At 37.9% G+C, this 16,116-nt stretch overlaps 1 protein-coding gene across 2 annotated transcripts in view; it reads left to right on the top strand.

Annotated features, from left to right (window-relative positions):
- The window catches only part of BTAF1 (B-TFIID TATA-box binding protein associated factor 1), a 95,406-nt gene that overhangs the window by 36,505 nt on the left and 42,785 nt on the right, over window positions 1–16,116 (top strand). For both annotated transcript variants that reach the window (XM_081251711.1, XM_081251712.1), the window contains one exon: window positions 235–355. In XM_081251711.1, the coding sequence (XP_081107837.1) occupies window positions 235–355 (121 nt within the window). The remainder of the gene's footprint in view (window positions 1–234; window positions 356–16,116) is intronic.

The raw sequence follows: 16,116 nt of genomic DNA, 5'->3' as shown, positions 1-16,116 counted from the left end.
TAATGTTAATATTTCTACTCTTCTTTATGACTGCATTTGCTCTGTCTGTACTGGTACTATAATAACGGTTTTGAATGAGGGTGTTAAGCAAATGTTCATATGAAAATTGTATTGTCTTTTTAGAATTTATTCATCAAAAAAGATGCTAGGTCCACAAGGAATTGATACTTAGATAATGTATCAATAGAGCTTCAACTGAGAATGCGTAAGATTAATTTGTGTCTTCTTTATTAGTATTCAACAGTCACTCACAGTTTTAGTTCCTCGAGTCTGGCCTTTTTTGCATCACACTATATCATCAGTTCGAAGAGCAGCATTGGAAACTCTGTTCACTTTATTATCAACTCAAGACCAGGTAAGAACTAATAACCATAGTAATCTTGAAATTTATATAAATTAATTTTGTAAAATAAATATGATCACCAGGTTACCCTTGCTTCACATAAAGATCAGGAGAATGCTAGGCCTAGTAAAATTGTATGGTGACTATGTAGACACATAAGAATGTAATCACCATAAGGGCAGAAATATTTTAATATTTTGTTGTAGGTTGTCTTCCCAGCACTTGGAATATTGCTTAACACATGGGTGGCCCTCAGTGAGTATTTGTCGAATGAAAGATTGATTGAATATTCCCTTCCTGTCAGAGACTTGTTATTCATTCTTTGCTTGCTCTGTGTGGTTGACAGTTGGATGATTGGCAAAGCTCATCCCAGGTTAGAAGGCTACATTTGAAGCTCTGCAGTATGACTCTAAAGACTGATAATAAAATTGCTAGGCACTTAACCTCCTCTTAAGGATTACTCAATCTTTAGAGCATGATATTTTGAAGGATAGTATACTTTAGGAATAACACAATGAAATGCCTACAGAGAACCTTCAGGTAATATCACTGTGTGAATGGAATCTGTTAATGAGCTGAGGAGTCCTTGCCCTGTCTGTAAAAGGCTTCACATTCCTATTTTTAAAATAGTCCTAAAGATCAAACAAAATACTAGAATTTAGGGAAACACCATAAGGAATCTATCCTTCTATCATGCTGTTATTTATAGATACTGCAGTTTGAGCCGGTGGTCTTCAAAAAGCAGTGATTAATTTTTAGACAGTATAGTAGGGATAAATGTCTCTTTTGTGTTCACTAACCATGCATTCATATGTGAATTAGGAATATTCCATGTAGACCTACTTTAATCTACAGCATGGTGTTGTGTTGCACTACCATGAATCAATGTAAAGTTTCGTTTTGCATTATCTTTTTTGTCTAACCACAGTCTTCTAAGGAAAAACTGTCAGGTCTGTTTTATAATCCTTAGTTGATCAGGCACGGGTTCATATGACAAAACTGGCATGGGTTCTGAATTTTCACTTCATTTCTGTTTTACTTTTGTGAGTTTTGCCTAAATGTTTTTGATGTAAATATTCTTAAATTCACTTTCAGTAGACCTCTTGAAGTTATCAAATTTCTTCCCTTCATGTTGTTGTTGTTGTTGTTGTTGTTTGGAGCAGTTTTAAGTTTATAGAAAAACAGCGAAAAGTACATAGTTCCCATATGCCCCGATCCATATGCACACAGTTTCCCCTTTAGCTAACATCTTGCATTAGTGTAGTACATTTGTTACAGTTGATAAACCAATACTGATATATTATTAACAAAGACTACAGTTTACATTAGGATTCACCCCTTTTTTTTTTTTTCAATTAATTTTATTTATTTTTGGCTGTGCCGGGTCTTCGTTTCTGTGCGAGGGCTTTCTCTAGTTGTGGCAAGTGGGGGCCACTCTTCATCGCGGTGCGCGGGCCTCTCACTGTCGCGGCCTCTCTTGTTGCGGAGCACAGGCTCCAGACGTGCAGGCTCAGTAGTTGTGGCTCACGGGCCCAGTTGCTCTGCGGCATGTGGGATCCTCCCAGACCAGGGCTCAAACCCGTGTCCCCTGCATTAGCAGGCAGATTCTCAACCACTGCGCCACCAGGGAAGCCCAGGATTCACTCTTTGTATTATAGATTCTATGGGTTTTGATAAATGTACAGTGGTATGTGTCCACCATTAGGGTATCATAGAGAATAGTTTCAGTGCCCTAAAAAATGCCTGTGCCTCACCTATGCATTTCTACTTTTCCTCTCTTCAGAGTCTTAGCAACCACTGATCTTTTTACTATCTTCACGGTTTTGCCTTTTGCAGAATGTCATATAGTTGGAGTCACGTAGTAGGTAGCCTTTTAAGAGAGGCTTTTTTTCATTTAGCAATACAGAATTAAGGTTCCTCCATGTCTTTTTGTGACTTGATAGGTCATTTCTTTTTATCACTGAATAATGTTCCATTGTATGGATGTAACACAGTTCATATATTCACCTATTGAAGGATATTTTTGTTTCTGTTTGGGCCATTATGAACAAAGTTTTAAACGTTCATGTGCAGGTTTTTGTATGGGCATAGTTTTCAGTGCACTTGGGTAAATACCAGGGAGCACAATTGCTGGATCATATAGTAAGAGTATGTTTAATTTTATAAGAAAGTGTCTTCCAAAAGTGGCTGCACCATTTTACATTTCCCCCAGCAGGAATGAGAGTTTGTGTTGCTCTACATCATCTCCCAGCATTTGATGTTGTCAGTGTTGCGGATTTTAGCCTTTCTAATAAGTGTGTAGTGGTATCTCACTATAGTTTTAATGTGCAGTTCCCTAATGATATATGATGTTAAACATCTTTTCATATGCTTTTTACCATCTATATTTCTTCTTTAATGAAGTGTTCAGATCTTTCCCCCATTTTTAAATTGGGTTGTTTTCTTATTGTTGAATTTTAAGATTTCTTTGTATATTTTGTATACAGGTTCCTCATTGTTCTTTTAAGCCTTTCTGTTCTTTATAAGGTGATTAAGCCACCTGCAGTCTCTTTTAAACTTAACTTTTGTGGCTTTATTTCTTTAGTAATGTCAGCTTTATTTACATTATTAGGAAATCAGGTATTTCATATAAATCAGTTTTCTAAATAGTTGAAACATACTTTTTTGCCACCAAAAATAGTTACCCATTAAAATCATTGACAGGGCTTCCCTGGTGGAGCAGTGGTTGAGAGTCCGCCTGCCGATGCAGGGGACGCGGGTTCGTGCCCCGGTCCGGGAGGATCCCACATGCCGCGGAGCGGCTGGGCCCGTGAGCCATGGCTGCTGCGCCTGCGCGTCCGGAGCCTGTGCTCTGCGGCGGGAGAGGCCACGGCAGTGAGAGGCCCGCGTACCGCAAAAAAAAAAAAAAAATCATTGACAAACCTGGTTATCATCTTAAAGTATATTAAACATAAGTTTGTTTTGTTTTTTGATTTTTGTTTTTTGTTTTTGCGGTACGCGGGCTTCTCACTGTTGTGGCCTCTCCCGTTGCGGAGCACAGGCTCCCGACGCGCAGGCTCAGCGGCCATGGCTCACGGGCCCAGCCGCTCCGCGGCATGTGGGATCTTCCCGGACCGGGGCACGAACCCGCGTCCCCTGCATCGGCAGGCGGACTCTCAACCACTGCGCCACCAGAGAAGCCCATAAGTTAATATTTTTTGATGAATGAGTCACCAGTATGATTTATTGGTCAATAGTGTGCTTGCTTATTACCGTATACCGTGGGAATATTGAAATACATGTGTCACACTGCTTCTTTTTCCTCGTTTTTTTTTTTTTTCCCCTCTCAGCTGTCAATTGTGATTTCTCACTTTTGTCCATCTTAAAATCTGGCTCCTCCTCCCATGTTTCAAAATTTTTTGATCCCAAAGTTGCTCTAAATCCCCTTCAAAATTTTTTTAGCCCCTCAATGATTGGTTTGTTTGTTTAATAAATTTATTTATTTATTTATTTATTTATGGCTGCGTTGGGTCTTTGTTGCTGCGCACAGGCTTTCTCTAGTTGAGGCGAGTGGGAGCTACTCTGGGTTGCAGTGCGCGGGCTTCTCATTGCGGTGGCTTCTCTTGTTGCACAGCACAGGCTCTAGGCGTGTGGGCTCAGTAGTTGTGATGCACGGGTTTAGTTACTCTGCAGCATGTGGGATATTCCTGGACCAGGGCTCGAACCCGTGTCCCCCGCATTGGCAGGCGGGTTCTTAACCACCGCACCACCAGGGAAGTCCTCAATGATTGTTGATATTGGCTATTAAAATTATGTGGTCGGGCTTCCCTGGTGGCGCAGTGGTTGAGAGTCCGCCTGCCGATGCAGGGGACACGGGTTCATGCCCCGGTCCGGGAAGATCCCACATGCCGCGGAGCGGCTGGGCCCGTGAGCCGTGGCCACTGAGCCTGCGCGTCCGGAGCCTGTGCTCCGCAATGTGAGGCCACAGCAGTGAGAGACCCGCGTACCGCAAAAAAAATAAAATAAAAAATAAAATAAAATTATGTTATTGTGAAAACCTCTCTACAATGTTCTGTGATGTTGATTTCTTTTTATTCGGGGCTTTATTTATTTAGGTCCTTTGACCAAATTTGAATTTGCCTTTACTGGCTTGTAAATGAATGCTTTGTCCTTAGCATATGTAAAATATTGATGATGATGACTGTCATTTCTTATACTAGAACTCTGTTGTGTTTGTATGTGATTTGTGGTACGTCAGCCATGACTTATGCATAGGCCCTCAATATTTGTTAAATAAATTTATATAAAATTCAGTGCAGGGTGTTACGGGAAATTAACAATAAGAAAAAAATCCTACATGGTCCTTACCTTGAAAAAATTTATGGTATGATTGTGATAAGACTCTTATGTAATAAGTTGAATAACCTCTGCAAATAAATAATGGAAGACCAGAATATGATAGGTGTCAGGAAGCAGCATTGAAGGCTAGACTAAGTGCTGAAAGATCAGGAGGATTTGGGTTATAAGGTTAAAAAAAGTCATCTTCCCTTACTTCTTCCTATTTAACATCTAATATCTTTAATATGTACTTCTATAAGCATTTCATTTTTCTGAATAATATGTCAGTTTCAAATTAGGCAAGTTATACAGACTGTATTGAACAAAAGAGCTTTTCCAGTCTCCTCCTTTTATACATTTAAATCTATCCTGCTTCCATATCTTCCGTCCAGTTATTCTGATATGTGCTCAATCCTTTATTTTTCTAGGTTTTAATGTTTATTGTATTTCCTATGACCTTTTGTGTTTGTTATCTATGCCTCTTCTTTTTCTCTTCTTAAAAAAATTTTAATGGTGTCACTAATGAAATTTTCCATTGTTACTATCTATCCTGTATCTTCAGAGTGTCTTTTTACTGAAAGCATAGCTGTCAGTGAAACTTAATATTGATGCATGTAGATTATTTTGTGCTTCGTCACTGCCCCGAGCCTTGCTCTCCAGTAGCCTCACCATTGGAGGCTGTAGTTATGGCGCATATCACCCACTCTCAGTACATTCCACTTTTTGGCCCCCACATATATCCTTTACTATTTTGTTTGATTTTTTTTTCTGTTTTTTCCCCCAAATAATACTATAAAGACAAACCCTTTCAGATTACTTTTCTTACTACCACCACCTCTTTTTCATTTTTTTAATTTTGGGAAATTATTTAAATAGAAAAAAGAGGGAATTATAAAACAACATTCATCTATCCACTATCCATACTTGGCATTTGTTATAATTCTTACTTGTTTCAAGTTTTTGTCATCAAAAATGTAAAGAATAAATTGTAACCCCCTTAGAACATCACCTATTTTCTAATTTACCCATTTTCTTTCTTCTGTATATTTATAAAAAAATATTATTGTCCTTTCCCTAATAGTTGGTTCTTTAAGGTTTGGAATCAGTCTTTGTATATCTAGTTTCTACACAGTCATAGTATTTCTAAAAGGGGAGAATTTGAGTTAAGTCTCAGGATAATTTGGGGGACCATAGCCTCATTTACTTGCAAACTTGTTAGTAATTTGTCATTGCCTACTCCATTAGAATTAAATTCCTGTCTTTCTTGTTCTTCTGTTATTTGGCTCTTGTCAGCCTTTTCCTCTGGTATTCCCTAATATGTAATCTGGAGTTAAGAAAATTGTCCACGTCTACCCCTGTATCCCAGTTGTAACCATGTTACGTTCTTTTGTTTGTTTGTTTGTTTGTTTTGCTGTACGCAGGCCTCTCACTGTTGTGGGCTCTCCCGTTGCGGAGCACAGGCTCCGGACGCACAGGCTCAGCGGCCATGGCTCACGGGCCTAGCCGCTCCGCGGCATGTGGGATCCTCCCGGACCGGGGCACGAACCCGTGTCCCCTGCATCGGCAGGCGGACTCTCAACCACTGCGCCACCAGGGAAGCCCCATGTTACGTTCTTTTGATGAGAGTATCTTTGTACATGGCTTATCACCAACACTACCTGCCCCCAGCCACACCCACATTTTCTCTCCTAAATATTCGCTCCGTTTCTTCCTCACTGTAACTCTCCTTCAGGGAGCAGGTCAGATCTCTAGGGCCATAAAGTTATTCTGACTTCTACAACTCACTATGATTTTTCTTTATCTAAAACATTATTTAAATAAAGTCATTATGCAGTGAAAAGCATTTATTTAATGGTTATTGTTAATCTTGTGATTTGGGCAACATTATTTGCTTTCTGAGAAGGTAGCAGAGTAAACCATGTATGATGCTTTTATCTGTTATTGTGTTCCTCCCATGGCATTACCTGATAGTTATTATAGATTGATTAATAGCTATGTACAGACTCTTGTAATGCAAGCCCATGGTCTCTTACCTGCAATTTTGAAATCCAGCACTTTTGTAAGTTGGGTCAACTTATAAAGCTACTTATTTGGCAGAAAAACCTGACCATTCTGAATAAGTCTTTATCCTATTTAATGTGCCTATTCACAAATTTTGCTGCAGAAATATTAATATATTTTATTCAGATGCTGCCTCAGACTCTATTGAGGATATTACATAACATATGGTATATACAACCTCATTACTGTTCTAAAATTTGAAAAAATTCTGAATTTTAAAACATATTTGGCTCCAGGGAATTTGGACTACAGATGTTAGGCCTGTTGTGACAATAAAATCTACCTTCATATAGCTTGCCTTACTTTTTTCTGAGCTGCATTCTATCACTGTTGTTTCCTCTTCAGTGGTTTAATGAAAAGATTCCTTAACTAAACAGAGAATCTGGGTTCTAACCTTAGCTCTACCATTTGTTAGCTTTATGACCTTGATCAAGTTTATTTAACCCTCTGGTGATAATCTCTATTGATCCTTTTTCAGAGTTATATATTGACCAAGTAAGATAATGTATATGAAAGTGCCTTAATTCTGTACAAATACAAATTATTAATAGTACAGACATAACAATAATAATTAACATTTACACTTCTGGGAAATCTCTCCTAATAATTTCAAAATCTTATTTGTATTCTAGGGTGTAAGAATGATATGTAATTGTAGTAATAATAATCCAGGCTATTATTGAGAGCTTAACTTTATGCTGTGAATTTCAGTAAGCACTATAAATGGGGTGGCTATTGCCATTCCTATTTTGCAGATGAGGGAACTGATGATCAAAAATTAAGAAACCTCCCCAAGCTCACAGCTACACATCTCATAGTAAGCGACTCAGCTCAGATTTAGATCCAATTCTCGCTGACTTTCAGCTTCTAGTTTTAGAAGACAAAATGGAATGTGTCTCTTGAGTTACTTTCCCATTTCTGAATATGAAGTCACCTTAAGTCCAAAGTGAAAAAAACTTCAGAGCTAATTTACTAGTTAGCTCTGTTTTGGTTTCAGTTCCTAGCTTCTCAGCCTATTCCCCTCAATAATTCCAAGGTAATTTGGTGAGGCCAAACCTCACTGTAGCTCAGTGCATCAGTACCTCATAAAGACTGATGCCTCTATTCCATTGGAAGTATTTTGATTATCTTTAGTAATTTTGTGTTTTGTTTTGCTTTGTAAAACCAGAAGACTTTATAAAGAAGATATCCTAAATCTTAAAATTTATCCGATCATAAGTGTGTATGCATAGCACAGGAAGATCAGCTCGATGCTTTGTGACGACCTAGAGGGGTGGGATAAGGAGGGTGGGAGGGAGGCTCAAGAGGGAGGGGGTATGGGGATATATGTATACATACAGCTGATTCACTTTGTTGTGCAGCAGAAACTAACACAACATTGTAAAGCAATTATACTCCAGTAAAGATGGGAAAAGAAAAGTGCGTATGCAGATATGCTCATCTCTAAAATGTTTTTGTGTAGAATCACAGTTAATATAGTTATTTATGAAATAATAAACTCTCATTTCTTTTATTTATTTATTTGGCCGTACCATGCAGCTTGCGGGATCTTAGTTCCCTGATTACGGATCAAATCCGGGCGCCCCCGGCAGTGGAAGCGCAGAGTTCTAACCACTGGACTGCCAGGGAATTCCCGAAATCTCATTTCTTTTAGACTTCCATGTGACATACCTTGGCATCTGTGAAAATAAATTGTTTAATCCCTGTGCCTTTATCTCTGTTGTTAACATATGAAAGTATTGGCAAGCCTGGCTTCTCAGGGAGTATGAAATAAGAACTCTTAAGCAAACCAAATTAATTTCATTTGGTAATGACTTAAAATCAAGATGTAACTTTTTCTTTTTGCTGAACTAGGAGCTTGACAAAGTGAAGTAATTGATCACTTGCTTTTCCTTTTTTTTTAAAATTATTTTTTATTGGAGTATAGTTGATTTACAATGTTGTGTTAGTTTCTGCTGTACAGCAAAGTGAATCAGTTATACATACCCATATATTCACTCTTTTTTAGATTCTATTCTCATATGAGTCATTACTTGTTTTTCCTTTCTATAGACTATTTATTCATGCGAGTTTATCTATGAATGTATATGTCTATCAGCGAACTACTTTACTGGAATGTCTAGATTAATTAGTCTTGATAACCACTATCTGTTTTAACCAGAACTCGACTTCACGATTTAGGAAAATATGCTTCTGGACATTAATCTCTAGTTTAGCCATGTTTTGTTGACTGGGTCAACTTTTCCATTCCATTTGCATCAGTCACTTTGTGAGTCAATCCAGAATTTCAATACATACAGTATTGATTTTTGTTTGAAAGGCAAGCATTAGCATGACGCTTATATTTAGCATGAAGACATACATGAGATTGAGTTGGAATCTGGGGCCTATTTAGTCCAGGATGTAAGAAAATTTAACATATGCATATGTAGAGAAGGAAAGAAAGACCAAAAGAATAGAGCTGACTAAACTTTGGCATTTGAGAACATTAACATAATTAAGTATTGACCAGGTTTTATAAAGGTATGAAAAGAGGAGAGCAAAGTTTATATATTTAGTTGACTTTCAATAAATATTGGTTGGACAAATAAATAAAACAAGGCATTATAAATTGTCTAAATATAGAATTGGGTTTGTTTTTGTTTTTGGCAGTGGGCCAAAACAGGATTTCAGACCAAATTAGTGGAACAACACAACTCAGTATGATTCATCACTTTGTTGTAGCTTCTTTCCAGATCTTCTTCCCTGCAACCCCAGATCATTTGATATGGAGATAGAAATGATGATGCATTTGCCTGCAGGCAGGAATCAGGTGTTCATGGTAATGATAATCAGATTGCTGCTTTTTTTCCACATCTGCCCACTTTGTGGGTGTGCTTGGGGGAAGATAAAAGAGGGGGCATGGCAAAATGATACTGGCAAGATCTTATCCCACCTAAGATGCCAATTTTGCCTGTTAGGGGTTTATTGCCAACTACAGTTGTGGAAAATTTTGCATATTACCAACTATTCCCTGTGACTTTGGACCATTCCCCTAAGCAAGGTGGATTTATTCAACAGATATTTTAGTGCCTACCGTGTGCCTACAATTTTCTAGATACTTATTGGTAAGAGACAAGGTCTCTGCCCTTATGTAGAACTTAAGACAGGAAACTAAGAAAGACAGGAGAAGACAACTAGACAAGCCCTTATAATTATATAATGGTCATTTCATAAAACTATCAATACATAATGAGGTAAGTATCTGGTAGGGGAAGAAGACAGTGCTACTGGATCCCCACTAGCTAAAAGTGAAGTTGAAACTGAGACCTGAAAGATGAGTGGAATTTAACCAGATGAAGAGCAGAGTGACAGTCAGAGGAAGGAACATGTGTTAAACTCTGGGAGTAGGAGTGAGCATGACGGCACTAAAGAGTAAGTGAAAGGAAATTGGTCCGGCTGAAGGATAGAGTGTAAGGGGGTATAGATGGCTAGAAGTTTAACCTTGATTTTCTGGTACAGTGACGTGTCTGATAGGCTTATTTTTGTTTGTCATCAGCTTTCCTTATTAGTTCCATGAAGGCAGAACACAGGAGGGAACACCAATCTGAATAAAGGAGCTGGAAATAGACTGCCCCATTCTCATCAAATTAAATAACTGTCTGCCATTCCCCTGAGTAATTCCCATAAATGCCCTCCCCTCCATCTGACCCTCACTATAGAAATGTTGGGGACCACATTTAGCACTAACATAAAGCACTAGCGCTAATATCATGTTAATTATTTAACACAAAACAAAAAAAAATTTTTAAAGCCCTCTTAAAACATGAATTTACTTATAACTTGAGTTGTAGTTAGTCCAGGTTATAGTTAATTTAAACCTGGTGAAGTAAACAGTCTGTGGTAGGAATTTTTCTGTATTTTAGATTGCACTCTGCTAGACTAATACTAGTCATCAGAACTTTCCAGACCTTGCCTAAGATTAGGAGGGAAATTTTTGACTAGTAGACTCCTAGTTAGTAGCATACTAGAAGTCAATTGACTATTTTTTTAAATTTTGGAATGGAAAATCCCAAGGTGGATAATGTCTAAAGGACTGAAAGTACTACACCCCTCACTGTACCCCACTCCCCAACCAATTTAATTTAATAAACTATAAATAAAAACAACATTAGGTTACCTGCCTAAATCATTGTCTACTGGAAGACAGGCACAAAATTAATGAAAGCAGGTGGACCAACTTTCAGATTTGCAAGAGGCAAGTTGACTCTGGATGGGCCAAATTGTACTTAGCTATATTTTGAGAAAATACTAATAGTGAGCTAAAGCATGTAACTTTTTGCAACCATACCTAAAAGGAGATGCTTGCACCGTTGTTTAGATGGACTGAATTTGGCCTACGGCTCTTTTCCCAACTTGTGTTTCTGTATCTTGTATTTTCTGCTAGGCAGACTTTATGTTGTGCTACTGGAGAATCTGTGTTTTTTAAAATACTGGTTCCTGTGATGATGGTGATCTGCGTATGCTGGTTTGGGTTTTTTTTTGTTTGGTTAGGTTTTGGGTTTCTCTTTATTTTTTTAATTTATTTTTTAAAATTTATTTATTTATTTATTTTTGGCTGCATTGGGTCTTCATTTCTGTGCGAGGACTTTCTCTAGTTGTGGCAAGCAGGGGCCACTCTTCATCGTGGCGCACGGACCTCTCACTATTGCGGCCTCTCTTGTTGCGGAGCACAGGCTCCAGACGCGCAGGCTCAGTAGTTGTGGCTCACGGGCCTAGTTGCTCCGCGGCATGTGGGATCTTCCCAGACCAGGGCTCAAACCTGTGTCCCCTGCATTGGCAGGCAGATAGATTCTCAACCACTGTGCCACCAGGGAAGCCCACTCTTTATTTTTTAAATTTTATTTTTCTGTTTATTTATTGAGTTTACTTTTTAGAGCAAAATTAAACAGAGTGCCCATCCATATACCCCCTACCCTCCCCCAAACACACCTTCTCCCACCATCAGCATCCCACACCAGAATGGTACATTTGTTACAGTCAGTAAACGAACGTTGACATATCATTATCAGCTAGTCCATAGTTTATATTAGGCTTCACTCTTTTTTTTTGGCTGCGCCATGCAGCTTACAGAATCTTAGTTTCCCAACCAGGGATTGAACCCTGGCCCTTGGTGGTGAAAGTGCGGAGTCCTAACCACTGGACTGCCAGGGAATTCCCTAGGGTTCACCCTTCATGTTGCACGTTCATTCTGCTGATTTTGACAAAGGTGACATCTCTCCATCATTATTGTATCATACAGAATAGTTTCTCTACCCTAAAAACCCCCTGTGCTCTTTCATCCCTTTCTTCCCCTGGTTGTTTTTAATAATTATAAAGTAGAATTTACTACAGTAACAAAGATGATAGCCTGAGAAGCCTACTACAATTTATATTATATTCATTGTTTGCAAATATAGGGGAAAAATCTTCCTCTATAGGTGTGGCTTTGGGATCTACAAGCAACTATTTGGATTTCCAGTGATGGGGTTAGGGGAGAATTAAGAGAGTTGGTAAATATGGCGGGGAGAAATGAGAAGAAATTATGGGAGAGTAATATCAAATTATTTGGTTATTGCTGTTACAGCTTTCCTAATTCTATTAAGATTGTCCCTAATTCTCTCTGCTGAGAAAAGAAAGAGAACTTTTCTTCTTTCCAATTTCCCTTTCCCTTTCAATGGAAAGTAGTTAAGGCATAGCAAATCAGTGAGTAGGCTCCCCCAGCTAATGATTTTACAGTCTGTTTTAAACTTCTTTCAAACCATTTTGAGAAACATATTAAAAAGATAGGACCAGGGTTGTTAGTTTTCCACTGGCTAGAAAATTATAGGTAGCTTTCTGAGTTATACATTATCCCTAGATCTTCTGGCTTTCTGGAATTTCAGTTAAATTTTTCAAATTTCTCTTCAGTCTCTTCCAGACAACATAGTTTTTGCTTTAAAAAAAAAAAATTATGGAAGGAGGTGATGTTACGTACAGTGAACTAGTTAATAGATTTTTTAGCTCTCAACAAGCTTGTAATTTTGAACAATAGATAATATGTGAGATTCCTTTTCTTAGAATTTTGGGAACACAATAGATATTTAATTAAGCACTGTTTGATTGCTTGATTTGGGTTGGCTTTTGAATTGTTGACAAATTCCTTGAATTGAGGTTCTAAACCTGGGCTTAAGGAAATCCCTGAACCCCCTGAAACTGAAAGCAAAATGTTATACCTAATTGTGTATATAAGTGTATTTTTCTCAGAAAAGGTTGTGTATAGTTTTCTGTTGTTGTTGTTCAAAGATATCTGTATTATCAGTGTCTATTTTCTCCATACTTCTTTTTTTTTCACACACACACACTGTATTTTATTTTTACAAGAGATAAATAGACTGACACCAAGCATTGTAAGTGGATGACCACAACAAAAGCAACAATGATTGCAATTACCAAACACGAAACACACTCATACTGTGTCATAATATTGACATTCAGTCCAGTAATCCTCCACTGTTACAGCTCCTTTACTTTGCAGTGAAAATTGATTTGTATATTTTTTGCCTCTGAGTCCTTGTGGGATTTTTTTTTAATTCAGCAGAAAGTCACAAAAATTATAATCATCCTCATCAGTTCACTCAGTCTCATGTAATTAATTTTTTTTATCTTGATCTTTTGTTAGCACTTTTATGAGTTAATCAGTTTTCCATTAGAGTTCTGAAAATGCTTATTCATTCAGTTCAGCAGTATAGTCAGTTACCAGAAACCTGTACTTGTCAGTCTTTTCCATGAATTCCATGAAGATGAAACCCTTTTATAGGAACATACTTGCAAAAGCATCAGAGTACACCCAGAACTGTCTGTAAATGACAAAAGACTTAAAAATGACCACGGTTAAAGATTTGATGAAAGTTCATAATAATGCAATTGACAAGGAAGTTTAGTTATTTCTGAGATATACATTTTAAAGTAATAACTAGAATTATGACTTATAACATTATACCAGAACATATAAGATTTTTAGAAATTTCATGTAATGCCTGAAACATTTATAACATATGTCCATACAAATAACCCAAAGAAAGTTTAGTATTAGTTATTTTTTGTTTGTTAGTTTGGTTTTTTTATACTGCAGCTTCTTATTAGTCATCAATTTTATACACATCTGTGTATACATGTCAATCCCAATCGCCCAATTCAGCACACCACCATCCCCACCCCACCGTGGTTTTACCCCCTTGGTGTCCATACATCTGTTCTCTACATCTGTGTCTCAACTTCTGCCCTGAAAACCGGTTCATCTGTACCATTTTTCTAGGTTCCACATACATGTGTTAATATACGATATTTGTTTTTCTCTTTCTGACTTACTTCACTCTGTATGACAGTCCCTAGATCCATCCACGTCTCAACAAATGACTCAATTTCGTTGCTTTTTATGGCTGAGTAATATTCCATTGTATATATGTACCACAACTTCTTTATCCATTCATCTGTCAGTGGGCATTTAGGTTGATTCCATGACCTGGCTATTGTAAATAGTGCTGCAATGAACATTGGGGTGCATATGTATGTTTGAATTATCGTTTTCTCTGGGTATATGCCCAGTAGTGGGATTGCTGGCTCATATGGTAATTCTATTTTTAATTTTTTAAGGAACCTCCATACTGTTCTCCATAGTGACTCTATCAATTTACATTCCCACCAACAGTGCAAGAGGGTTCCCTTTTCTCCGCACCCTCTCCAGCATTTGTTGTTTGTAGATTTTCTGATGATGCCCATTCTAACTGGGGTGAGGTGATACCTCATTGTAGTTCTGATTTGCATTTCTCTAATAATTAGTGATGTTGAGCAGCTTTTCATGTGCTTCTTGGCCATCTGTATGTCTTCTTTGGAGAAATGTCTATTTAGGTCTTCTGCCCATTTTTGGATTGGGTTGTTTGTTTCTTTAATATTGAGCTGCATGAGCTGTTTATATATTTTGGAGATTAATCCTTTGTCCATTGATTCGTTTGCAAATATTTTCTCCCATTCTGAAGGTTGTCTTTTCGTCTTGTTTATGGTTTCCTTTGCTGTGCAAAATCTTTTAAGTTTAATTAGGTCCCATTTGTTTATTTTTGTTTTTATTTCCATTACTCTAGGAGGTGGATCAAAAAAGATCTTGCTGTGATTTATGTCCAAGAGTGCTCTTCCTATGTTTTCCAAGAGTTTTATAGTGTCCGGTCTTACATTTAGGTCTGGAATCCATTTTGAGTTTATTTTTGTGTATGGTGTTAGGGAGTGTTCTAATTTCATTCTTTTACATGTAGCTGTCCAGTTTTCCCAGCACCACTTATTGAAGAGACTGTCTTTTCTCCATTGTATATCTTTGCCTCCTTTGTCATAGATTAGTTGACCATAGGTGCGTGGGTTTATCTCTGGGCTTTCTGTCTTGCTCCATTGATCTGTGTTTCTGTTTTTGTGCCAGTACCATATTGTCTTGATTACTGTAGCTTTGTAGTATAGTCTGAAGTCAGGGAGTCAGATTCCTCCAGCTCCATTTTTTGTTTTGTTTTTTTTGTTTGTTTGTTTGTTTTTTGTTTTCACGGTATGCGGGCCTTTCACTGTTGTGGCCTCTCCCGTTGTGGAGCACAGGCTCTAGATGCGCAGGCTCAGCGGCCATGGCTCACAGGCCTAGCCTCTCCACGGCATGTGGGATCTTCCCAGACCAGGGCACGAACCCATGTCCCCTGCATCGGCAGACGGACTCTCAACCACTGCGCCACCAGGGAAGCCCTCCAGCTCCTTTTTTTCCCCTCAAGACTGCTTTCATTATTCGGGGTCTTTTGTGTCTCCATACAGATTTTAAGGTGATTTGTTTTGGTTCCGTAAAAAATGCCATTGGTAATTTTATAGGGATTGCATTGAATCTGTAGATTGCTTTGGGTAATACAGTCATTTTCACAATATTGGTTCTTTCAATCCAAGGACATGGTATATCTCTCCATCTGTTGGTATCAGCTTTAATTTCTTTCATAGGTGTCTTATAGTTTTCTGCATACAGGTCTTTTACACAAGGTAGGTCAATTAGACAATAAACCTAGGCAGGTTTATTCGTAGGTATTTTATTCTTTTTGTTGCAGTGGTAAATGGGAGTGTTTCCTTAATTTCTCTTTCAGATTTTTCATCATTAATGTATAGGACTGCAAGAGATTTCTGTGCATTAATTTTATATCCTATAACTTTACCAAATTCATTGATTAGCTCTAGTAGTTTTCTGGTGGCATTTTTAGGGTTCTCTATGTATAGTATCATGTCATCTGCAAACAATGACATTTTACTTCTTCTTTTCCAATTTGTATTCCTTTTATTTCTTTTTCTTCTCTCATTGCCATGGCTAGGACTTCCAAAACTATGTT

This window comes from Mesoplodon bidens, assembly GCF_964165515.1.
Source record: "Mesoplodon bidens genome assembly, chromosome: 1".
Taxonomy (NCBI): Eukaryota; Metazoa; Chordata; class Mammalia; order Artiodactyla; family Ziphiidae; genus Mesoplodon; species Mesoplodon bidens.
Note: the sequence above shows the minus strand (reverse complement) of the source record. Positions and strands in the feature narration are given on the sequence as shown.